The 24,504-nt window shown below is 49.1% G+C and overlaps 8 protein-coding genes across 8 annotated transcripts; 3 read left to right on the forward strand and 5 right to left on the reverse strand.

Moving 5' to 3' along the window:
* Positions 1 to 205: 205 nt before the first annotated feature.
* Positions 206 to 1,472, forward strand: CI109_104277 (uncharacterized protein; the record flags this gene model as incomplete). Its single annotated transcript, XM_032003986.1, has 7 exons — positions 206 to 250; positions 383 to 421; positions 624 to 674; positions 766 to 839; positions 1,017 to 1,087; positions 1,170 to 1,241; positions 1,333 to 1,472. The coding sequence occupies 7 exons, from the start codon at positions 206 to 208 to the stop codon at positions 1,470 to 1,472; spliced, it is 492 nt and encodes a 163-aa protein (XP_031861588.1).
* A 535-nt stretch (positions 1,473 to 2,007) lies between these two features.
* On the reverse strand, positions 2,008 to 6,169 carry CI109_104278 (uncharacterized protein; the record flags this gene model as incomplete). The annotated part of the gene is made up of 11 exons (XM_065967466.1): positions 2,008 to 2,181; positions 2,247 to 2,342; positions 2,421 to 2,844; positions 2,902 to 3,014; positions 3,065 to 3,230; positions 3,292 to 3,467; positions 3,532 to 4,461; positions 4,509 to 4,693; positions 4,938 to 5,122; positions 5,176 to 5,685; positions 5,748 to 6,169. 11 exons carry the CDS (start codon positions 6,167 to 6,169, stop codon positions 2,008 to 2,010), a joined length of 3,381 nt encoding a protein of 1,126 aa, XP_065823538.1.
* An 832-nt stretch (positions 6,170 to 7,001) lies between these two features.
* On the reverse strand, positions 7,002 to 7,850 carry CI109_104279 (uncharacterized protein; the record flags this gene model as incomplete). Its single annotated transcript, XM_032003984.1, has 5 exons — positions 7,002 to 7,007; positions 7,072 to 7,185; positions 7,253 to 7,505; positions 7,577 to 7,730; positions 7,787 to 7,850. The coding sequence occupies 5 exons, from the start codon at positions 7,848 to 7,850 to the stop codon at positions 7,002 to 7,004; spliced, it is 591 nt and encodes a 196-aa protein (XP_031861586.1).
* Positions 7,851 to 8,169: 319 nt separating this feature from the next.
* CI109_104280 (uncharacterized protein) lies at positions 8,170 to 14,772 on the reverse strand (the record flags this gene model as incomplete). The annotated part of the gene is made up of 10 exons (XM_065967467.1): positions 8,170 to 8,409; positions 8,469 to 8,743; positions 8,797 to 8,945; positions 9,002 to 9,080; positions 9,145 to 9,302; positions 9,363 to 10,798; positions 11,249 to 13,221; positions 13,293 to 13,441; positions 13,495 to 13,576; positions 13,650 to 14,772. 10 exons carry the CDS (start codon positions 14,770 to 14,772, stop codon positions 8,170 to 8,172), a joined length of 5,664 nt encoding a protein of 1,887 aa, XP_065823539.1.
* A 483-nt stretch (positions 14,773 to 15,255) lies between these two features.
* Positions 15,256 to 15,609, forward strand: CI109_104281 (uncharacterized protein; the record flags this gene model as incomplete). The annotated part of the gene is made up of 1 exon (XM_032003983.1): positions 15,256 to 15,609. One exon carries the CDS (start codon positions 15,256 to 15,258, stop codon positions 15,607 to 15,609), a length of 354 nt encoding a protein of 117 aa, XP_031861585.1.
* Positions 15,610 to 18,113: 2,504 nt separating this feature from the next.
* Positions 18,114 to 19,758, reverse strand: CI109_104282 (3-deoxy-7-phosphoheptulonate synthase; the record flags this gene model as incomplete). The annotated part of the gene is made up of 10 exons (XM_032003982.1): positions 18,114 to 18,356; positions 18,409 to 18,474; positions 18,527 to 18,882; positions 18,946 to 19,053; positions 19,112 to 19,149; positions 19,209 to 19,322; positions 19,384 to 19,485; positions 19,542 to 19,562; positions 19,619 to 19,671; positions 19,726 to 19,758. The coding sequence occupies 10 exons, from the start codon at positions 19,756 to 19,758 to the stop codon at positions 18,114 to 18,116; spliced, it is 1,134 nt and encodes a 377-aa protein (XP_031861584.1).
* Positions 19,759 to 20,401: 643 nt separating this feature from the next.
* CI109_104283 (ADP-ribosylation factor 6) lies at positions 20,402 to 21,455 on the forward strand (the record flags this gene model as incomplete). Its single annotated transcript, XM_032003981.1, has 7 exons — positions 20,402 to 20,429; positions 20,539 to 20,613; positions 20,736 to 20,839; positions 20,917 to 20,976; positions 21,033 to 21,171; positions 21,253 to 21,331; positions 21,383 to 21,455. 7 exons carry the CDS (start codon positions 20,402 to 20,404, stop codon positions 21,453 to 21,455), a joined length of 558 nt encoding a protein of 185 aa, XP_031861583.1.
* A 908-nt stretch (positions 21,456 to 22,363) lies between these two features.
* CI109_104284 (uncharacterized protein) lies at positions 22,364 to 23,926 on the reverse strand (the record flags this gene model as incomplete). The annotated part of the gene is made up of 6 exons (XM_065967468.1): positions 22,364 to 22,697; positions 22,754 to 22,835; positions 22,879 to 23,175; positions 23,238 to 23,319; positions 23,383 to 23,728; positions 23,799 to 23,926. 6 exons carry the CDS (start codon positions 23,924 to 23,926, stop codon positions 22,364 to 22,366), a joined length of 1,269 nt encoding a protein of 422 aa, XP_065823540.1.
* Between the last annotated feature and the right edge of the window lie 578 nt (positions 23,927 to 24,504).

The raw sequence follows: 24,504 nt of genomic DNA on the forward strand, positions 1-24,504 counted from the left end.
TCAATCTCGAGGAGAACACGTTATTGACCCATAATTCCCCAATGTGGTAATTTCCATAATTGATCTCACCTCAGCTGCGATATCATGTCCACCCACTCTCACTCTCTCACAGCACAGCACCGACAACTATCTCTTGCAACTTGCAACTTGCAACTCTTCTCTGGAACTCCTATATCTTTTCAGGTGAATCACATACGCAAGCACGATGGAGTACATCTTGAAAGCAGGCGATGTCGTCAAGCATTTCAGAGTGAGTATTGTCCTCCACCTCGAATGTCCATTCTACCCCTTCCTCCATGCTTCAATGCCATGCTACAACTCCCTCCTACGCTCTATCGGACGAGAGGATAGTGAGGACGTCACTGATACGACTTGTTGGTAGGAGACGAAGCTCTCGGGGTTGAAACCGCCTCAGGAGTTTGTGAGTGCAATCACCTTGATCCAATACCCCCTCGCTCCACCTTTGCTCGATCCACACAGACACATTTCGTTCGTCCTCTGGAATAGGAGCCCGACTGAGGTCAAGCCATGAGCGATGTATCACGAAACAACCATCTTGGCTCTCGACCGCCCTTCTGTTCATGACGTTATGGTATAGCTGACACTCGCGCCTCTGACCCCAGTTCGACCACCGTCAACTCTCCCGTCCTAAAGATCTCAACGAAGCGACCAGTGTGAGCTACCAACATCCCTTCTTGAATATTGGTTGGATGGATGAGATATTATACCAGCTTGCTGATCTCTTTTTCTTGGTGTGGTGAATAGCGAATAACGTACAACACTCGAAATTTTGCTGGGAATTATATGCTTGTGATTGGTATACTTGCGGTATATGCTCTGTGAGTGTGATTCCTTGTCTCGTATCTTCCCATCATTCCACCATCATTCCATCGTATACGAGGATAGATACACGACCACACTCTCCTACGGCTGAGCTGAGCGCTAAGAAGATCACAACGCGGCCATATATGGTTAGGCGATGCTGACTTGCTCCATCTGCCCTCCTTGATCGGTAGCCTCACGAACCCACTTCTTCTTATCGCTCTTGGATTCTTAGCCGGTGGATTCGCCGCCATCAATAAATTTGGTGAGTCACCTCTCACTCTGACAACTCATTAGTAACGCAGACGACCGTCTTACTGATACAATTCGATTTCGGGTGGGTGTAGCTCCTGATCCTGTGCAAGTTGGTAATCAAGTGATCACTCAAAAATCCCTCTATACCGCCCTTTTCGTGATCGGTATGTCTACGTCTTCACAACCCTCAGAAACCGCCACGAGATGTGGTCCAGATTAACACGACTCGTACTGATCGTACTTCCGTCTCGCTAGGTATCCCCCTCCTTTGGGTCGCTTCCCCCGTTTCTACCTTCTTCTGGCTTGTTGGATCTTCTGCGATCTTGATTCTGGGTCACGCATCGTTGATGGAACCGGGGATAGAGTCTGAATATCAGGGTGTCGAGGAGGTGTAGGAGTGGTCGTATCGAGAATGGCGAAGCGTGAAAGGGTCAGCGGCGCCGCCTCGATGGGGTACCTGCTGTTGTGAGTCGTGGTGAGAAAGACGCTAGACAATATCTTGAAGCAGACATGGACTGGAAACATTCTATGCTCGTGATTTAGCATGAAGTTGAAAGACGCTCCTGCATAATGCATAGACATGACAAGTTACATTTTGCGATGTTTTATGATTCCACTTGATTGTTCGAACACTTGTCTCGACTACAGCTCTTTGTACGCGGAATGAGCCAGAACGTCGACATTTCATTTTCATCTCTTGTGGTTACTATTACTACTGCTGACTATGCGAAATTACGATCTGATTATGCTATATGCAATGATTAGAATGAAAGGGAAAAAGAATGGATAGAACAGCCTTCGTATGAGGTTTTCGGCTTCTGAGAATCTTACACCGCTTCGTGTGGTTCACACAAGATGGACACTTCTCTCAAACTACTTCCCAACCCTCTCTCACATCTCGCCTGGCCCAACCAAAGGTAGCTCACTCCTTTACACGCTCGCCAATTTGTGTCCTACAATATCCAAAGTTTGTCTGATCGTACCGATCTGTCCAGCAGTAGTCGGTTCTGCACCGAATCGACTTTGAAGGTTGTTGATAACCTGGTTGAGTGTACCTTGGACGACCTGCAGCACACGCGAGATGTAGCCTGCAATGTTGGAGTCCTACAAGAGCACTCGAAGTCAGCGACTGGTGAGGTTCGGCCAAAAGACACGACAAGTCGACTTACTCGGGGATCGACAAGAGCTGATGTCCTGCGTGTCCAACTAACGAGTTGAGGGAACATAATGTGGTTTGGCGGAACATCGTTGAGAGCAATTGCGAGCTGTGCAAATATGTTCAATATTAGCGTCATTGCTTAATGACAGTGAATTTTACAGTTTATTAATGGCATGATGCTTACCCTGTGCAAAAGTGTCAACAACACAGCTTGAGACAGTGGACTCTTTGCGCCAGGCTGGATAGGCAAGCAGAGATCGACCAGATGTGCCTGTTGTCCCACCAACACCAGAGTCGACTGAGTCGATTGGTTGCCCAAAGCTGAGAGGAAGATATCTTCAAGTTGAGCAGGCGATATACCAGGAGCAGGAGCGGGCGCAGGAGGGGGAGGTGCCGGCTGAGCAACTGGAGGTGGGGGTGGAGGGAGTTGTGGATGGCCGCCGTTCAAGTGGGGAGCTTGAATAGGCGCATTGGAGACCCTTGCGAACTGTTCGGAAAGAGCTGCAAGTTGTTTCTGTAGCTCAGAGATCGACGTGGCCATGGTTCGGAGGACTTGGTCGTTGTTGGTTTGAGCAGGAGCGGGAGCGGGCGACAACTCTTTGCGGATCCTGCAAATATTGAGAAGCGTAAGTGACTGCTTGATTGACAGTATAGATCAAACTCACTGAAGCATTTCAGACTTGAGCTCCGTCATGAGCTGGTCGGTCAGAGTCGATCCTGCTACTTGGATAGCAGGCATAAGATTATGCTGGATAGATTCTTGAATAGCGCGGTCCATCTACCAAAAGGCATCAGCAATGCGACACTTCTTGGTGCGATGTAGCTCACCGATGCTTGAATCACGCTTGACACGGTTCTCTGTATTGTAGAGCTCAATCCTCTTTCGAGCTCCTTTGGCACAGACTGCAAAACGTCGAAGATCGCCGCCGGGACCTGGTTCGCAACAACGGTCCTGACTTCGTTCTGAATGGTCGCAGTCAATGAAGGCACAATTCTAAGAGATCCAACATGTCAGTTCTCTCGACTTCCCCAGTACAATGTGCCGCTGAACTCACGACTTCTTAACTTCCTGAGCTACGGCGGTTGTCAGCGCCCCCTTGAGCTGTCTCTCAACTTTCGCTGAGATGTCTGCAGCGAAGTCCGGACCGGTGAGACCATCGAATCGAGCATTAAGCGCAGTGACCTCGTTCTTGAGCACTTGCTTAAAGTGGTTTGACATCCTGTCTTCGGTCTATCCAAGGACATAATGTTAGTTGACCATTCACGGGCAGCGGGAAGACACACAGGTAACTCACCTTTTTGAGCGTCTTGGTGAACTCGTCTGCTGACAACGCTGTACCTTCGACTACGTTAGGCTCCATCGTCGCCGGACCGGCAACAGCGTTCTTGGTAGCTTTCTTTGCGCGGGGTTGAGAAGGCGTGTCGTCTTCGGAAGCTGACACGAGCTCCGTCTTGACCACTGCAGGGGAAGCGTTCTTGCTCGACGTTTTGGCGGGAGTAGCAGCCTTGCCAGGCTTCTTGAACTCGGTAGCTTGGACTTTGGGTGAGGGGGCAACGGAAGCTGGTTTCGCCGGAGCGGGGACCGATGGAGCAGGAACTGGAGCAGGTGTTGCTGACTTCGCAACTTCAGCAAACGGAGATGGCTGAGCTTCCAGAGCTGCCTTGCTGACTGTCGCTTGACTGAAACCACTAGGGGTCGCGTAGAAGATTTCTGCATCCTCTTGTGCCTCCTTCTTCGAGATAGCCAAACTGAGTACTGGATCCAAGGGGAATTCCGCAACTTTCTCGAATGCCACCACCTTCTGCCCCTCAACCGACGAGACATCCTTGATGGGTTGTTGACCTTTGAGTCCGTATTTGAAAGCGAAAAGACTGCTTCGGGCAAAGGGAGCAATCCAGAGGGTTGACTTGGCCGAATCGTAGACCGCATGAGCGTAGTGAAGGTTCTCCGGTGAAGGTGAGGGAGACGTGAACTTGATCGTAGAAAGAACAGCCATGTCGACGGTAATCTGCACCAGCTCGAACAGGGTGTCATTCCCTCGTCCAACGAGGATGTTCGACTCGCAGAACTGGACGGAAGTTGCTGATACTTCCGGTGATAAAGTGGGGAGAGGGCGGTGCCAGACCCGGTTGAGATTGGCGACATTGTAGAGCGTGAATTGCGAAGTGGAAGAGAGGATACCGATCGCTTGGTGGGTGTGGTTCAAACAGAAGTCGACCACGGGCTGCAAAGTATCAGTACATCATTGAGGTTAGGTTTTACAATACTCACTCCATCAGTCTTGAGGATCTTATTCGTGGCGGCGATATCGGTAAGGTTGGACAGCACATCGGGACTTCCCAAATATCCGGGATCGATAAGCAGGACCCCCTCTGTACCGCCGATTGCGAGATAATCGCGGTTCTCCCTTCTGACCCATTCCACCTTCATCAGTCGACCCAACGGCCCACCAACGCCTATGCAGTTGCACAGCATGTCTACTTGAGGATCGTTCTGATCCCATGTCATCGGCACTCGGTAAACTGAGATCTTCTGGTCGTATCCAATCGCAGCGACGAGGTTGGATGTAACCGCAAAGTCAACGATGGGTCCGAGGGAGGCGGACATGAGAAGTTGAATGACGAGACGAGCACCGGAGCGGGAGTCGATCAAGCGGATCCGGCCTACACATCAGCAAAGCTCACGACTGGAATAACTCACCTTTGGACATGGTATAAGCTAGGAACGTGCTTGTGGTAGCGACTCTGCGACCTTGCTTGAAGTCGAGGTTGTCGGTTCGCATGAGAGTAGTCGGAGTTATTCGAACAGATCCAGCCGTGTTGACCAGACCTCCCAAGTTGGGCTTCGACAGATCGATTGACGTATGAGGAGTGAGAGCTCTGGGACTGCCGAACCGCGTATGTTAGTGATAAGCTGAGAATGAAGAGGAGCTACTCACCCTTTGCCCTCTTCGCCCTTGGTGACCTTGCTCACTTGCCACGTCGCATCCACTGCAGACCCAATGGCGTCGGACGACAGCTCATGTACGGGAGGTTGTCCAATCAAAGCTCCACTAACATATGTTGTTTCAGGAGCTGGACTCTCCGCTTGTTTTCTCTGGGGTGAGGCAGTCCTACTACCGTTCTCCGCCTTTTTAACCTTGGCAACAGCAGGCTTGGTCTCTTCGCTGATCTTGGGTTTGACGTCCTTCACTTCCTCCTGAGGAGCCTTCGGCGCAGGTGCAGGAGGCTTTGACGAGGAAGGCTGTCTGGGCTTTTCGAAGACATCGAAAGGTGAGACGAAATCGAACATTGATCGTTTGGGAGGTTCAGGGGACTTGCCGATATCTGTCTTCGCGGTTTGAGCGGTTAAATCAGATGGAGCTGTGTTTGCTTGCTGGGGTGCAGGTGGAGGAGGGGAGGTGAAGCCACCAGGGTGGTTGATTACAGGGGCTTGGGGCGATGAGACGCTAACGACGGATAATTGCTGTCAGTTGACAAGACTAGATTTCGTAGTACTGTGATAACTTACCCTACTCGAGGACCATCATGCCTGTGCTGCCCGACACCAGGTGACGAAGCACCGCTAGCGACACTGGGGGATGTGATTCCACTCCCTCCAGGCGTAGTCGATCCGATATTCTTCAACATACCCAATAGACTTGTCTTATGATCCTCCTTCTGCAATGGAGGCGAAGCCGTAGGGATCGACTCTGGTTGAGCTAGTGGAGAGGAGATATTCTTGAACAAATCGTTAAGGGAGATAGCTTGCAACGAAGGTGGTGGTGGTGTAGGTGATGGTTCTCTGGGTGAGCCAATCTGTACTCCACCGCCAGGAGGGAAGAGGTGTGTCTGGGCCTGTTGTGTTGGGATCGGAGTATGTTGAGAAGAAGGAGGAGGTGGAGGCGAGGTTGCGCTGTTCAGCATTTGAAGAAGACGATTTTGTTGCTCCATTGTGCGAGGCGGATGAGGATAAGGGAAGGAAAAGAAGTCTGAGGATATATCTCGGCAGATCAGACACAAAGGGCGCTTGAGCGGCGTGCAATCGTGTCGTCAACGTATAGGTGTGTGCTGTGTACTATGTTGGTACTTCGGACGCTGGTTAACTGTTCAAAGGAAGGTGATATGGACAACGGCTGCGAATTCGAAGTGAGCAAATCGATAAATCAGCTAGACCGATCGGACCGGTCCCAAGGGCGCAATTATAGCATACCTTTTTCTGGATCGACCAAACTGGCGTATGGTCCAGCTCTAGCGTGTTGCGATAAGTAGAGAAAGAGAAGCTCAAAAAGAGAGTAATGAACACAGTCGAGGCAAAGAGAAGAGGAAACAGGAATGTGATTCAACTTTCTGATCAGCAGCCGGTTTGGCTTCCCGACCTCCATCCGGCGCATGTGGCATCGGTTCGTCACATCATTAACACACATTGCCAGGGGTATATAGAGATCACAAACGACGATGTTCAATCAACTCAGAGACACTCTCTGCATCCAAAGTATATAGATACAGTAAGAACACATATCCCCTTCGTGTCGTGTATGCACGACGCCCCATATTATCCGCTTCTCACTTGTCTTCCCTTCTTTTCCCCCGCTACGCCTGAAACTCGCTCTAAACCTCCACGTATATTATAATTGGCCCACGTTGAAGGGTTGAATATAGAATTGATATAACTGAAAAAATATGAAACTGAAAGGGTTATAGAATGATGTTTATCCTCGACATTGTCCATGAAAAGCTTGAGAACGGAGTCGAGAAAAAGGTGGGGGTGTGTTCGGGATAAAGTTTAGTACTGTCGGAGAGACAAACTGGTCAGCTTTTGTCGCTCCTCGTCGAGTCTTCGTCATCTAACGTACTTTCTCTCCCGCCATACGACCAGATGCGAATCTTCCGCAAGAGCCGCACACTGAGGTACACATAGCGAGGAAGAGTGAAACAACAGCGCCGACGGTGAGCCAGTTGGCGTTACCCTAAAAGAAGCGAAAATCGAGTCAGTAGGGTGGTCAAACGGCGCCTCACTTGAAGTGCCACACTCACCAAGGTAGCAGAGCCTCCAGCGTCGTGGATTCGGTTCTTGAGGACGTTCCAGAGAACCATGTCAATGACGAAGATGACAAGGGCTACGATAGCACCGAGGGCAGAGAAGAGAGCCATGAAGATGGTAGCGACTCGGGAAGCAGCGCAAGCACCGAGGAGACCGAAGACAAGAGCGAAGAAAGCGAAACCTCCAGCGATGGGGTGGAGGATAAGGGTGTAGGTCAGGTTGTGGAGGATCTTGGAGTTGAGGCCACTATCATTGAGTAGATATCATGTCAGTCCAGCGCTTTCGAACGCATGTGGCGCTAAGAAGATGTTACTCACGTAACACCACCAACATCCAAGTTGTACCCTACTGATCTGTGTGTGCAGGCTCCGCCCTTGACGCATTCTCCGAACACACCGAAGACAGTCTGAGTGCCTCCAACGTTCGCCTTAAGGAAGTTGATGGTCTGCCACGCTGGGGGAGACACAGAGGCTGCGATTTTGAGCCGTTAGCGACGTTCTTTCGAGGTTTTGACTGCGCGTTCTCACCAAACGTTAACAAGACTAAGCTTGCGAAGCAGAAAAAAAGTCCTGGAAAAGCGGGAGAGACCATTGTGATGTTGCTGTTGATGTCGATGTATGGTGAAAGCGTAGTGTTGTAATGTTTGAGAAGAAGTCGGCGATGTTGGGCTGTTTGGTTATATATTCCGTTTTTGACGAAAACCCTGAGCGTCACTGCTGATGGCACCCCGCATGTATGAGGGAAAAAAAAGAGCGAAAAATGAACAAGACGTCATCGACTTGTCCCGCCTTCCCAGAAGAGAAATACCGAAATTGGGTGTGATGATGGACTACAACTACTACTGCATGGGGAATACAACAACATATAGCTGGAACCATACTACCACTAATCAACCCTTAAATCGAAAAAACTAATCCAGATCGCTCTCGTCGCTCGTCATACAATCACTACTTTCCGTCTCCTCGGCGTCTGTCCGACCCTTGTACCGACCTGATGCACAAAGCCTCTTTATGACAGCTGAAACCTCAGCGTAATTGGTAGGTGGACTCAGCAACAATTCACGCAAATGGTCACGATCCTTGTTCTCCCCTACTGGTATCACTCTGGTTGCGCTGTAAGGAAACTCGTCGTTTACACCAGCAACGGCTACCTGTAGAGACTGGAGATGTGGTGTGTGTGTCAGCTGCGGGGTCAACTGAATGCACATACAATTTCCAACTGATCAATACTGTGAAGTACGCCCACTCTGTCTTCTACCAACGGCTCATCCTCATTCACCGGGACATGTTGCTGACGCTTTAAGCTGTGGAAGCTTTCTCGTTTAGATCGAAGTGCGAGCTCCACCAATCTTGCGAACCTTTGTGAGTACGTGGATGAGTATCGTTGATATTGTCGCCGCAACTCCTCTGGTGCCGCAGTCAAGGTGCCGTACTTCTCAACTACCATGTCTAAGATTGCGTGTTGATCTTGTTTGATTTTGGTCACTGTTTTATGACCACAAGTCAGCGTTTATGACTGACTTGTGGAAACCGCTCACATTCGGTATTACATAGCAGCTCTTCCAGTGTTTCTTTATCTAACCCCCTAGGGGCGTGAGCATTGGGGATAGCGTTGGTCTTGTACGATGTCTCGGTAAGTTCAAAGTCGGTCGCTTCGCCGAAAATCGCATTTGTCGTGTGGAATGGGCTTTTGAATTATGAGTCACACAAAGTTCTGACTCTTTGTGTTACGAAACGACTCACAGAGCATGCCCCATGTAGAAATCCAATGTGGTCTCTGTCCTAGCATGGGAAAGTGTCGCTCGAGCTACATCCAGTCCCGCTACACAGCCCAAACATGATCAGTCCGGATGCTCACGTCAAAAGGGAACGCTTTTCGTACTTACCACACTTGAAAACGGCCTGAGCTACCATGTGTCGGTAGCAGTGAGTAGTCACATGCTTCTCGAATCCAACACTGACGGAGACATCTTTGAGATGTCGATTGATCGTGCCTCCTCTCATGCTGATACCTCTCGCGTTGATGAAAACGAATTCATCCAAGCTGACCTTGGGAGTTAGCAATAATGGGGGATTTTTACGTTCCTTCCCGTATCAAACTCACGACGTCTTATTCAGGTATATACGACGAGGTTTCCGGTCAGGTCCAAGGTATTTCGGGTCGAGATAAGCCAGACCGGTAGCGGTAGGGATCGCGCCGTCAATTTCAGCGATCAATAAGAGAAGGATATTTGCTGAACAGCCGGCGATCTTGGTGGTGAGGAGGGGATAGCTAACCCCGCGAGTGAACGCGGTTTTACCCCAGGGAGGTTTGAACCAGACGATAATATCATTAGACGATTCCGTTCCGGGAACCGCCCAAAAGACGAAGTTTCTCCATCTCGAGCCAAGCTGTGCCTTTGTCAGTGACTCGGGAAGGCCATCTGATCGTAGGATGGATCCTCGTCGCAGACCAGTACAGGATGCAAGAGCGTTGTAGAGCAACACTGAAAGCATCTCCCTAGGCTGGATGTTCAAGTGAGTAGCACCCGCAATAATGGCCTCGAGTGAGTCAACGGTAAGTCGCGCTCGAATCGTCTCCTTCTTCTTGATCCCTCTGTTCTTGGCTATCTCCTTCAAAGCGCTCTTCGCATCCTTGACAACCTTGGTATCGAGAGGTTTGTTTCCCCTGGCTCTGGAGTACGCACCTCGAATGGTAAAGAGGAAGCCTCGAAATGTGACCCAATCGATTTTGATGTCTCGGGGATCGATAGGTTTGGCATATTCTGCAAACCACAACAGCAAAGGCTTGAGCACCTTCAAGTTCCATCCTGATACCGCTGGGGATACTGCTTCTTTCCAATTGTTGCACGGGACGCCAGCTATGACCAAAGGTGCCTTGAAACGTGCTTTGAACCACAATGCGAACTGATTGAATTGGGAGATGGCTATCTCGTGCTTTTTAGCAGTAGTCGAAGACAGACGACGCAAGGGTACGTTGGCATTGAGCTGGATCTCTTGCAATACTGTGGACGTCGCGCCTCGCTGCTGACGAAGGGCATTGCGTTTTTTGTCTCGAGCGGACTGGCCGGAAGTCGACGAGGACATGGTGGGAGTGGGAGTGTGAGTGGGAGTGGGAGTGTGAGTGTGAGTGGGAGTGGGAGTGGGAGTGGGAGTGGGAGTGGGAGTGGGAGTGGGAGTGGGAGTGGGAGTGGGAGTGGGAGTGGGAGTGGGAGTGGGAGTGGGAGTGGGAGTGGGAGTGGGAGTGGGAGTGGGAGTGGGAGTGGGAGTGGGAGTGGGAGTGTGGGTGGGAGTGGGAGTGGGAGTGTGGGTGGGAGTGGGAGTGGGAGTGGGAGTGGGAGTGTGGGTGTGAGTGTGGGAGCGGGAGTGGGTGTCGGTACTGACGTCGAGGTTGACGTCGAAGTCGATGTCGAAGTCGAAGTCGATGTCGAAGTCGATGTCGATGTCGAAGTCGATGTCGATGTTCGCGTCGATATCGGTCTTAGTTTGGGGACGGCAGTGGATCGCAAATTTGGGCGCTGAGGGAGCTGTGTAGTGCCACTGGTGGAGGGTTCGATCTGGAGTCAGCGCATACCAGTAGTGCTGTCACTTACGCTGATCCACCAGAGTCGTGCAGATGAGTGGCAATACGCATGTTCTAGAGGAGAAAGAAGAAGAGAAGAAGGAAGGTAAGATGACGACGACCAGGGGGGATAAGTTAAAGGCAGTCGCGTCAACCGCTGTGCACGGACCCGATTTCTACTTGGTGCATATCTTGGAATGTATTGCTACATATTGGACTTTCTTTGCGACAAGGCCAATATGCACCTGGCACTGATGCCAAGGGCATCTCTGAGTATGCTCACTGGTATCATACGTATTAAGACATGGAATGCTACATATACTAATCTTTCCACCATGCGAAGCACGAAATGACGAACCGACCGTAACGATTGAGATTGAAGCATGACTATAGAACATAAACTAATTAGTAACCCTTGCTCGAGCCACTCTACGAACTGCCTTCCTCTCCTTGTGATTCTCTTCTCCTGATTTTCTCTTCTTTAAAAAGTTGTCTCCTTGCTGAAGCTGTGTGTCAAGCTCGGATTGACTGACAAAGCAGAGCTGCTCATAAGACGTGACCTTTGCCCCTATGCCAGAGTTCTTGATGGGGAGATTGTGAACGAGACACAGGTGCTGAGTCCAGGTGAGCTCGTCTGTAAACTCTCTGCCGTTTCTCAAACAGACAACGTCTGGGCATCTGAAACCGGATTCCGTAAGAATGAATGGTTTCGCCTGCTTCTTGCGCTCGATCTTGAGATCGTGCTTTTTCTTGTGTCCAAGGAGCCAGAATTTGCTGGAGGTGTCCTTGCTGTCTTCTTCGCCTTCTTGATCGGAAGGGTCGGAGATGTCCTCGTCGACGTGCTGAGTCGTTCCCGGACCTGTACTGGAACCTGCCTCTGGGATCCCCGTAACTCCGCCCGCTCCACCGTCCTTGCTGACGCTGCCAACCTTGATGGGCTTCTTCCCCTTCTCCGGAGCATCTTCGAAACCTCTCGCTTCCTCCTCCCTGTATCTTCGCGCAGTATGGAGGGTGTTGATCAGGTGTATACGTACATGCCGTCCGTGGTCACCAGTATCATGTCCGGGGGTCATTTTTGAGGTCGCGGATGATAGCGGGTCGGTAACGCAGAGGAAGCAGAAACCATCATTGGTGACAATCCTGCCTCGAACTAGACCAACATCGTATTTGTGATCCGATTCATTTCCCGTCCTATCCTGCAAGAGTACACCATCTGGAATTTCACAGTCGTCCCTGAGACCGTAAGATTTCACGTTGAGAGTGGCGTCGATGAATCGTTCTTTATAATATTGCCGAGCGTAACTTTCGAGCTCGCAGGGATCGTAATGATAGGAATGGTCACGGAAATAATAAGTTGGTAAGGGGAAGCCCGCAATCCGCTGTGACCATTCACCTGCTTTGAGAGCATTTATCTTTTCGCGATTTGAATTTGAACCGGCTGGGAACCAGATCTTAAACTTTGGGCAATCGACCAGATAATGAGCTACGACCAGCGAGAAAGAGCCGAGTGATGCCCCGCATGCACAGATTGTTGTTTGACGGCTTTGCAGTGTGCCGACAAGGTTGTAGAGGTTCAGATTCGGGTTCTTGCGACGACCATAGCCGATTGGTGGGCAAGGATGCTCGGTTAAGGCTGAGGGATAAGTGTCAAGCAGTACAGGAAGATTGACGTCGAGCAGGTGTTTTGCCACACAAGCGTGAACATGCCTGATGCAAGCCAGTCTCCAGACCTCATCCCTTCTCTTCGCCTTGACTACAACCACCTCGCTCAGGGGTAGTTGACAACCTGGACATACTCCGTTGATCGGGAGGTGCTGAGGACGGTAACCGCCAATTTGACTTGCTAATTTCGGAATAGTTGTACATGACGTCAAGGCGGCATTGAGATCGACGTCTTGACGAGGTGCAAAGAGGTACGCGGCAATAGCAGATAGGTTATCACGTTGCTTGACGACCTTTCGAAGGTCCTCGACATCATCAACGGCGTCGGACTCGTCTTGCAGATTGACACTCGAAATCTCTTCTTCACAGACGTCGGTATTGTCGAGTTCGTCTTCTTCTTCCATCTGTTCTTGTTCGTCGACGTATTGTTGTAAGTCCGCCGCGTTGTTGAGCTCGAGAGAGCCGAGCAATCCAGCAGTAGCGCCTGCATCATAATCGCAATCTGATCCGTCATCCGGGAATGAATCGAGGATCTGCGAGTCTTCGAAAGACGAGGAGATTGTGTCGTTCTTGATGATTTTTGCTAGCTCCGTGCGATACGCCTTATAGTAGTACGACCAAAGGGCGTTCCAAGCTGATTTGATGGATCGGTTCTCGTCGTTGGGTAAGTTACTCAAGCTTCCATATGTCTGTTTGAGCTCTTGTTTGATCTCTTCTACCGCATGTTTCTTCTCGATGACTGATTTGGGAACGATATTGAGGGTCAGACAAAAGAGGCGCCAACTGTTTGATCCGAGCAATGATACTCACATTCTTGAGAAGTCAAGATTGCGAGCCGTGTATGACCAGGGAGGGCGACGCGCGCATTTGGATTGCTCTTTAACATGTCCGGGTGCAGTGACATTGCCTCTAAAATTCTCGAGGACGTACTGAATACCATCGAGGCGATATCAACAGGGCTACATCTCGTCTGTTAGCACATCTGCGACTGTCTGTACAGTGAAATACTCACGTCATCTGATTCATATAACACTCGGTCACAGTGCTCTTGAAACGATGCCCCAACTTGGAGCTGATGACTTCGAGAGGTGCCCCTGCCACACACGAACAGAAAAGTCAGCTCACCGTACCTGGCTTGTCATGATGTATCAAAAGTTTCAAAGTCACCTCTTGCTCGGAGGAATAAGGCCACCATCCTCCGAAAGGCGTGCTTGGTGATACTCTTCTCGAAGCCGGCAATGGCAGACAACTTTTGCAGATGCCAATCTAGCATCCCGACAGTCCAACTATCACCTCCCAACGTTGTACAGACAGGTAGATTTGCATCTTCGTCCTTGAATGCGACCGTCACTTCCTTCTCTCCTCTGAGCGTTCTTGGATCGTACATCTCAGTCAATGACATAGGCAAGACACCTTTGATCGTAGCAACGACAATCATGAGGAAGATCGGATCTCGCCAAAGTTCTGGGGTTGTGACCACGATATGAGATCCAAACTGAGTAGTTTCGGTCTTGTTTCGAGGCGGAGCGTATTCGAGGGTGATTTCGTTGGTGTTGGAACCGACAGCTCCTCGTATGAGATGAAATTTGAAACATCCGAACGTCATACAGCTCGCATCATCGTCCGCGTGGCGTGTCTTGGGGAAGCTCGCACCACCCCTCAGACCTGTCTGTAGCTCTATGGCCAACCACAACATGACTTCCATCCTAGCATTACCGTTCCACGGGGAGAAGGTAGGAGCTAATGCAGCTCGAGCAATCGCTTTACAGCCGTCGCCATCTGTGAGGGTACGTCGTCTGCTGTGTTTGACCAAGGTTCCGTTATCGATCATGTCTTGTCTAAGGTAAAGCAAAATGCTTGTCGCAACGTCCTCGGGCAGATCTTCACCTCGCACATCGGCGTAATGTTTTCGAAACATTCTCCAAAGCGCTCGTCCACTTTCCAAGTTTGGAGCTGATACGTGGAAGGGATCTTCTTCGGCAGGGTCTCGAGTTTGACCGATAGCGCCAGTAGCCCAGTGTGTCATCATCGCAGCGGATGTTCGAAAGTCTAAGTGTGCAAAGCCTCTGTCGAGGTAGTCCGAGGGGTCCGTAGGCGATCCAGGAAGCTGGGCCAGTTGGTTTTGAGATCGGACGTGCTCAAAGTAGTCGACGAAAGCCTTCCATGCCCACTGCCTTTGAACTCGGGTCACAAACCTGATGGTGTCTCTCTGATGCAGTTCGTGTCCTTCGTCGTATACCATCGCGAAGATGTCATCGAGTCCGTCATCTTCGTGATCGCTGGTATCCATGACGTCTGTGAAGATGATCTACGCTCAGCAGAGCTCGCAAGTCACCGGAGGACAGAAACTCACCTTGGTATCTGACAGGTGGCGCTTGCAGGAGGTTGAAGAGAGCGACCGAAAGGTACGAGTTGTGAGGGTGAGTTTGGAACTGTTGTTGGAAGATAGGGTCGATTCACGGTGATTGCGGTGGCAGAGAGAGAGAGAGGGAGTGTATGTGTGTATATGTGAGGGGCTATAGGAAGTAGTTGGAGTAGCATCGAGCACGACAATCGTAAATCCAAGGAAGCAGTGGGGATGGTAAGTGCGGAAGGGTGAGGGGCGAGGGCATAGATGGGATGGCAAATTGACGGAAGCATAGATGCAAAGAAATATCGACAAGGGCATAACCATTCGATGGTCGTAAATCCAGAGAAAGAGGATGGTGTGACAACAAAGAAGCACGGTTACCAGGTTCGTAAATGCAGGAGAAGGTAGGTGACAACGTCAAGCATGACAAGTGCAGCGCAGAAAGGGCGGGAAGACGACCGTCGTAAATGGAAGAAAGCGGGTGAGACGCATCACAATCAGCCAGATGACAGGAGCGACGAAGTTCGTAATAGGAGGCAGAGGGTGATCAAGAGGCGTTGGAGAGAAGGAATCGGTTGTGCAATGACCCAACATTATGACGGTCGTAAGAACAAGGAGGGGAGTGAGATTGCAGCAGGAGGCGATATTGCAGCAGGAGGTGAGATTGCAGCAGGAGGTGAGATTGCAGTAGGAGGTGAGATTGCAGCAGGAGGCGAGATTGCAGCAGGAGGTGAGATTGCAGCAGGAGGCGAGATTGCAGCAGGAGGCGAGAGATAGTAAAATGGGAAACGAAGCAACCATTTACGATGGTCGTAAATGGCAGAGCCCAGGACAGGGATACAACGTGGACAGATCGTGAGAACGAGTGGGAGGAGGAGGGAGGTGTGAGTGAGGTGGGAAGCAATCAATGCGTGTGATGGATCAGGCATGGTTGCAGAGGAGAAAGAATAGCAGCAATCACCGACCGTCGTAAGTGGGAAAGGAGAAGTGTGGGATGGATGGATTTGAAAGAGGGAGATGATTATCGTCAGCAACAGAACCTATCCGTATCATTCAACCTTCCCCAGCGTCCACCGATAAAGATGTAATTAACTCACACTACTGTCCGCAGAATGCACCTTTGGGTGTGGAGAGGGAGGGTGAGTGTGAGGATTGGATGGTGTGCGTAATGTCAGAGGAGTTTGAAGCAGGTGAGCGATGGTGTAGAGATAAGAGAAGAAGACAGAGAGGAGAAGAAGAGAATGAAACGGAAAGCGAAAGGAGGTGTGACGTGAGCAATCATGAGAAAGATCCGTGCGCACTAAAACTCCCGCGTCATGTTGTATCGGCACCATGCTTCATTTCATCGCATGACATGCATAGTGAAAGGGTAATAATAGAAACGGTCTTTACGAATTGCATGTTGTTTTAAGCTCACACATTGCATAGTTGTATTCTAATTAAACTTGACATACCAAAGTCGATACAAGCAACATGAAGATATTCGACTCTGTGGTGATAGTGAAGGAGCAACTGATTGGATCGAGGTGTATGGCTGTACATACAATCTGGGACCGTCTGTTGCATACTGACGAGGCTGAGGTGATTAGTATAAACAGATGCATCGTCAATCTTCTCTTCCTCTCGATTCAGCGACGATGCAGGTCGATTACATGCAGGTAAGTAGCAACCAGATAAGTAAGTAGCTATGATATCAGTCGCCTAGTAATCGCCTTACCATACCACGCAGCGGAAGTCGCCGCCGGAGAATAATATTGAAAATGACCCTGAGTCACGTGATTCCCCGGAAGAGATATTTTATAGTAATCGCCTTACCATACCACGCAGCGGAAGTCGCCGCCGCGAGCTACCGGAGATTTATATTGAAAATGACCCTGAGTCACGTGACTCCCAGGCAGAGATATTTTGGAAGATGAGCAACACCATAGCGGCGAAAGCAAAAAAAAGTCCCGGGAACGCTGGTGAGACCATTGTGAGTGTTGTTGACGAGTTGTGAGGTGATGAAGAAGGGTTGAGATGTGGTGAGAAGCAAAGTTTTGCTGTTTGTTGTTGTTTTTTTTCGCTTGTGGCTCGTGCGTTCGGGGATTGACCTGAGTGTGTGTGTGTGGTTTGAGCTTGAGCTGGTGAGCTGTGCTGTGTTGTGGTGTTAGTATAGACTTGTGAGTTGTCGAGTTGTTGTTGTTATTGGAAGAGAGAAGAAAGACAAGAAGATGAAAGCAAGATCGAAAATGATGATAGTGAGTGGTCCAGACACTGACTGCACTGTCCGAGCGGTCGTTAGTGGCTTGTAATGTGGGTTAGGGGTTACATTTACATTTCCCGTCATTTCCCTACTTTGGTAATTTTTCTGTTTTTTTCTGTTACCCTGAAATACCGGAAAGCAGTAAACCTGCAAGTTAGTATTGTAAATGTGTCTCGGCGCTACGTCATAACTCTCTCTCAACGTCATTGGATCTTCAATTCATTCCCGCTCTACTGACTACTTCAAACATTATATTACCATGAGAGGTATACAACGAGCGAGTTACTGCATCCCTCACGCACATGGCTACACTCAGGTGGGGTTTATGTCATTGCGAAAAAGGAGAAATGCGGCAATTGCCCCAAAAATAACTGGCTGTAAACATTACAAAGGGACTTAAAGAGCGTACCGAATTACCAGCATGAGCATGAGCATGTATAACCATCCTTACCCGATATGGCAAAGGCACTTCCAAATAAAGGGGTACTGTCGATCAAAATTGTACCAGTCATGTCAAGGAGATCGGTTTTACGACGTCATTGAAAAAGGTGTATGGAGTGTCCAGGCGTTGTTGGTATGCTGTAGCTTGCAGCTTCGGGCGTGCCTCTACGCTTGTCATTATGCTGTCAAGTCTCGGTTAACGATGTCAATATGACAATCGTGAAGTGCATGGACTGACATCTCTCAAATGTAATTTACAGCGTAGGGACTTTCAACACTGTGTGCCTTGTCCTGTGAAACCTACTGCAGATAGGATGTGTGAAACAACCTCAAGGTCAAAGTTGGATCGCATTGGATAGACAGAACTCACTGGTACTACCAAATACTGTAACCATGACACTGCGTTGAGTGAAAAAGCAGTCACTCGTGTCTCAATGTGACTTCATAAGTGAAAACGGAACCGCCTCGTCCACAGCCAACGTCACCTTAGTAGCGGCCTCGCGACAATCCTTCCACCTGGCTGATACATCAAGACATGCATGTTATACAATACTCCCTAAACGGGTGTTTTTCATCTTCATCCCCTACGTCTTCCCTCCTAGTTCCCGTTGACCCGCTTCGCCTTGACGTTCTCCCTCCTCTTCTGTACACCCGCTCTCAGCTCGTCGAGCAAGGGGAAGGTCTGCTCGAACGAGATACATGCGTCGGTGACGGAGACACCGTATTTGAGACCTGAAGGTCCTTCAGCGGGGACGGATTGCTTGCCCTCGTTGATGTTGGATTCGATCATCACACCCATGATCATTTGAGCATTAGGTCCGGACGATGAGAGTTGGGCGGACTACAAGTAAGGGTCAGCTCTGAATAGGATATGATTGTGTGTGTGAACTCACGATATCGTGGCCGACCTCGATCTGCTTGACGTGTTGTTTGGACGAGTTTCCGTGAGAGCAGTCGATCTGCAATCTAGTTAGTATTCCGTCTTTCATCGTTATAATTAACTACACCCACCATGAGCTTGGCGGGCAATCCTGCCTTCTTCAATCTCTCTCCACAAGCCTCCACATGCTCAGCAGCGTAGTTGGGACCCTTTGATGATCCTCTCAAGATAACGTGAGTAGAGTTGTTACCGACCGTCTCGACAATAGCGGATAGACCTTGCTTGGTGACTGAAAGGAAAGTGTGACCGCTTCCAGCGGCTTTGATAGCGTCGATGGCGATGTCAATAGAACCGTCGGTACCGTTCTTGAATCCTACAGACATGGAGAGAGCACTAGCGAGTTCTCGATGGACTTGGGATTCGGTCGTTCGGGCTCCGATAGCTCCCCATGAGCTGAGATCGGCGAGGTACTGAGGTGAGATGACATCTGACACAAGGTCAGCGATATGTACTTAAACTAAGCAGGCATCAGGCAGCGTCGTTAACATACCTAAGAATTCTCCGGCTGCAGGCAAGCCAAGCTCAGTGATGTCCAACAACAATTTTCGCGCAATCTTGAGACCTCGGTTGATTTGATACGATCCGTTCATGTCCGGGTCTGAGAGCGACTCAATGTTAGCAAGTGGCAAAACAGGTTATTCGGAAGCCGAACCCACCATTGATCAATCCCTTCCAGCCAACTGTTGTTCGTGGTCTAGTAATGGGGAGGAGGTCAGCTTACGAGCTTCTACCATGGGGAACTCATCTACTCACTTCTCGAAGTAGACTCGCATGACAATAACCAAATCCTCCTGAGCTTGCTCGGCATACTCCTTCAACCGTCTAGCGTAAACCATAGCTTGCTCGGGGTCGTGGACCGAACAGGGACTGCAACAGAGCGAATCTCAGCAACTATCAATTTGCTTGATAAGGCGGAATGGTTGCTCACCCGACGACGACCAAGAGTCTGTCGTCATCGCCTTTGATGACAGCCTCGACTTGTCTTCGACCATCGAGAACGGTTTGAGCACCTCGAAGGGAGAGGGGGAGTCTAAGGGAGATACGTCAGTCTCGAGGACTAGTTGACTATTGTCGATTTGCGCTCACTCTTCATGGAGGATCTGAGGACTATGAGACGATCATAGGTTAGTACAAGTTTGGTTCAAGCCGAGGAGACAACTCACGGGATGAGAGGTCGGACAGACTTGACACGTCTGTCGTCGAGAAGGTCCATGGCCTGTGTTTACCAAATCAGAAGGGATCAAATACTTCCAGTCTCAGTCGCACTCACGTCTTTGATCGATACTGTCGCGGGGGTGAACATGTCTGTATGAGTTTTAGGAGACTTAGTATTTTGTGATATTCAATGTAATATCGTTGACAGTTGCACAACAGATGGTTGGTTGATCTTCCATCATGAAAAGTGAATTCTCGAGTCACCTGCGATAAAGTCAGAACCGGCGGCATCCTCCACCTGCCACACTCACCCGCACACAACGGCGTTACTTCTACGCAGGGATCAAGTCCTCTTCAAGGATGATCTTTTACGTAATCTTGTGGGTTTATTATCGTGTGGGACGCGTTCCACGAGGAGATCAGAGCGTTTCAGAGTTGGGATAGCCAATTCGCTCACTTTCTGTGTTTCTGCGTTTCTGCGTTTCTGTACATCCCATCATCCCATCTCATATCATATAATCATCCTATCTGTTTGTCAACATCCAGCTCAATACCAAGTCGCTCTTTTTCAATAACCCCAATTCAGCCTTTCACTCACCTCAAGTCGAACGGAAAGCCGCTTACCAGCTGAAGATCAAGCTCTTCGATTAGTTCAGCAATAAGCACGAGCTTCAGCACGCGCATCTCAGCACAAGTGACTGCTTTGACGCTTAATCCAAACTCATTGTCAAGCACTCGTCAGAGTAGATATACCCCTCTTGCCACCGATACCAACCTGAGATAGTAGCACGATGGGTGGCTCTCTTAGTAAAGTGATGGGTGAGCTTTGATTCATTACCATACATGATGGGCTCGGCGCTTCGATCGTCCTGTCCTTTCGGAAAGAGAGACCGCAGGTGGCTGACAACCTATGTCTGATGATATTCAGAGAAATTGGGAAAGGCGTTCGGTACCAAGGAGATGCGTATTTTGATGCTAGGACTCGATGCCGCCGGAAAGACCAGTGAGTGTCACCACCCCTCCCTTCAGTCTCCCACCACACAGAGCGATCATCGCCCTCTCAATTCACTATCTCAATCTGATATCAATATAAATAGCAAGAGCTAATCTGACTATGCCATTTAGCCATCTTGTATAAGCTCAAGCTCAACCAATCGGTGACCACTATCCCTACGGTCGGCTTCAACGTCGAAACGGTCACATACAAGAATGTCAAATTCAATGTTTGGGTAAGTGCTCTTCTAGCTCGTCTCTGGCACATGAGACAGATGGGACGTGCAGGAAAGCTTACAACAATTGAATGCAGGATGTCGGAGGTCAAGATAAGATCAGACCATTATGGAGACATTACTACACCGGTACACAAGTGAGTGAGAAAGTGTCGTACATTCAAAACGCAATCGAACTGATGATCTGATACAGGGTCTGATCTTTGTGATTGACTCCAATGACGAAAATCGGATTGACGAGGCGAGACATGAGCTGGATCGAATTTTGAGCGATAGAGAGATGCAAAATTGTCTCTTGTTGGTATTCGCCAACAAGCAAGATATCGAGGGTGGTAAGTTGGCTCCTGTCCTTCACTGTAATTGTAGATAGCTGATCGATGGTTGATGATTGTGATTGTGATTGTGATTCGTAGCGATGTCTCCGGCTGTGGTGACGGAAAGACTTGGTTTACACAAATTGAAAGGAGGAAGGTTGTGGTATGTCCACCCCAGGTGAGTGAGATTCCTTTTTCCATATATGGACGTGACCTGACCTTCAATTAGTTGCGCGACTACCGGTGACGGGTTATCCGAAGGACTTCAATGGCTATCAGCGAATGTCAAGGGTCAAAGATAATCATCCGGTCGATAGTTCCCTCTAGGCGACACCAATACCCGTTTTCCGATCTGGAACCAACTTGATCATGTCTGTTATGTGATATACACACAAAAAGAATGAGCTCTATGCGAGCTGTAGATACCCCAGACTCTTTTTCCTGCCTAAGTCACTTATATCCACTTCTGCTATAGGCTTTTCGTTTTTCCCTTTTCCTTTTCCTTGTTTTTCGAAAGTATATATATATATATATCCTCTTTGGTTTTGGTTCTGGTTCTGGTGGCTATACAAAGCAATAATACGGCCCAGTCTGAACGTTTGCTTATGATACAGTACGAGTAGTGTAGTTGCATCACATCGAGATGCGATATGTCATCAAATGTTTTACATCGTATCAATCTCAGTATCAGCGCACTGCGGATTCAGGCTTCCAATTCATTTTCACTTATACGCTCCTTCGGTGTCATCTTTACAGGTTCTTCACACGATGCGGTACGGTTCGATTCTCATTCCACTAATCTCCAAAATTCCACTAACCTAGGACAGAGTAAGGTATCCAACCAAATGAACAAGTGCAACAAGCCACGTCTCTTCGATCGTTGTTGTTGGAAAGAAAACTCAAACCCAAGAAAAAAAAAAACAGCTCGAGGTAGCGATATAGTGAGAGAAAAAGAAAACAGGATCCGGGAGTAACTGGTGGATTGTTCAAATCAGACGGATTGGCATTAAGATATACATCAAAGATCAAATACATGTATACGGCTTCATTATCCAGTCTAGATAGGAAATCATCTCCTTATTCTCCGTTAAAAATCGTAAAAGTAAATCAAGATAGCAACCACCGTCTTACCGTCCATTCCGTATATAGAATATAGATATATATCTCACAACTTGTGTATCCAAATGATTTCTCGAGAGTGAATGATCGATCAAATCAACGACCAGCCCAGCACACCAGCCAAACCCAACACGGCTCCCATACCCATACCCACAACCTTCATCTCTGCTGCACTTGCCTTTCCGAGGGGATCATCTTTGTTGGAGTATCCGTTCTTACCCAAACTATCCCACTCCTTGTACGCCGCGTAAGCAAGGACGACAAAGCTCTGGCCTTCGGGCGAATGGTCGCCTTGTTTGGTGAAATCGTTAGGGTTGACTACTTGCGTGAGGAAACCGGTCGAGTTGACGCGAGATGATACTGCCGCGAGAAGATTAAGTGAGGTGTTGACGTAGTTGTTCGTGATATTCAATGTGGATAGACGACTGCGCAAGAAAAGAAATCAGCATAGACCGGTTTTGTTGTAGAATTAACGACGTACAGTCCGGTGGCTGCATAGAGTGCAGTGGCTGAAGATTCTTCAAAGCTCGATGTGTCGGTCATATAGTTGTGGAACAACCCATCTTTGGTCTACACATATCAGCTGACCGTCGTGCTCAGTGTGACTCACGATGTAGCCCTGTGATGCATCAAAGATTTCCGTGATCCATCCTTGCAGATCGTTCATCTGACTGGACATGTCCGAAGCATAATCACTCCATTTGATCGTAGCCCACACTCTCAACATTCCGGCAGCAGCCCACGCATTACCCGTCGCCCAGGGGTGGGGATCGGACGTGCCGGTACCGCCGACGATGTGATTCCATAATCCATTACTCTGTCGAAGAGTGTCTCGGTAAAGTGAGCATTGTTGGTAGGCAATCTGGATCAGAGTCTGGTTGTTATTGACAGCACCGTAGTAGGCTGGGACTTGAACGTAAGCATATCGACAATTGGATGCACTGCTAATGTGCTCAATGACTCACCGAGGAAAGGAGGGACCATGTATACGCTATCTGACCATAGCTGAGCTTGATCTGCTCTATGCGAAATTGCTCCCGAAGATGTCTACCGACCCAATCATCAGCACAGGCACAAGTCGCGTTCCACCAGATAGCACGTCAAACTCACTCTTGGCACGTCATATAGCAAGTAATTGAGCTCCTGATTGACAGCATCGTTATAGCTGACTCCATTGACTTCAGCATTTCCCGTAGCCGCGCCGGCGATCATGACGGCGATTCCCAAACTGGCAGGATCACCAGCAGCGCCATCGTTCAACAATCTACTTCCACCATGCGAGGAAAGGTTGGTCTTTGGACGATTTTGTAAGGTGGTTTGGGCGATATCGATGATCTGTGAGATCTGTCCGGACTGCAATCCGCTCGGCAGGGGGATAGGATCTGACGCAGAGAAGACCGAGAGTGTAGGATAGGTGGCTTCCAATATCGCTTCGGCTTTCGTACCATTCTCCCAACTGTCACACCAAATACACCCATTCAGCTTGTATACACCAGAGAAGGAGAGAAGGTATTGCAGAAACTCACCTATGGATGGAAACCTGATTCATCACATTGTATACCTTGTTCAACAACGAATCGGTGAGATGTGTCGCTTGGACAAGCGGTGTTATCGCCAAGAGCAACACCAATGAAGTCATCTTGCTGCGCACCATGATTGTCGAGCGATCCGAACGAGGTTAGATATGTAGTCGTGTATCAAGTCAAATGAGATAAGAAGGTGGACTTGTCTAATTCCAAGTTGTAATTCTAAACAATAATGCGTAAAGTGAAAATGGAAAGGAAGAACCGAGTTGGATTATGTTAAAATCAATCAAGTTGGGGAAGGCGACGAGCGACGTCTTGGCGTGGGTCCTTCAGGTGGCGTTCACTGCGTGTTCTTGACGGTATTCTCTGAGATCTCACGTTAAAACAACTTGACAGAGCTGATCTATAATGACAAAGAGGTTGAGAAGAGGTCACCTATCTACAAGAACGCGTTCTACAATTTATCAATGACCCTCTGCTAGCTCCACTGTCAATAAAATTGATTTGTTGACGATCCAAGCGTTTATTGAGTTGATGATGTCGACGTCCTTTTGGTGGTCCAGACTGTCCCTCCCTCCCTCTCCCTCACCCTTTTGACCCCGATCGTTCCTAAAGAATCACTGAACCTTTTGCGGGGTTAAGCAAAGGCTTGAGACAGGGAAAACCTACCACACTTACACTAGTGATGCAATGATGATGTGGCATA

Source organism: Kwoniella shandongensis, chromosome 7 (assembly GCF_008629635.2).
Source record: "Kwoniella shandongensis chromosome 7, complete sequence".
Lineage (NCBI taxonomy): Eukaryota > Fungi > Basidiomycota > Tremellomycetes > Tremellales > Cryptococcaceae > Kwoniella > Kwoniella shandongensis.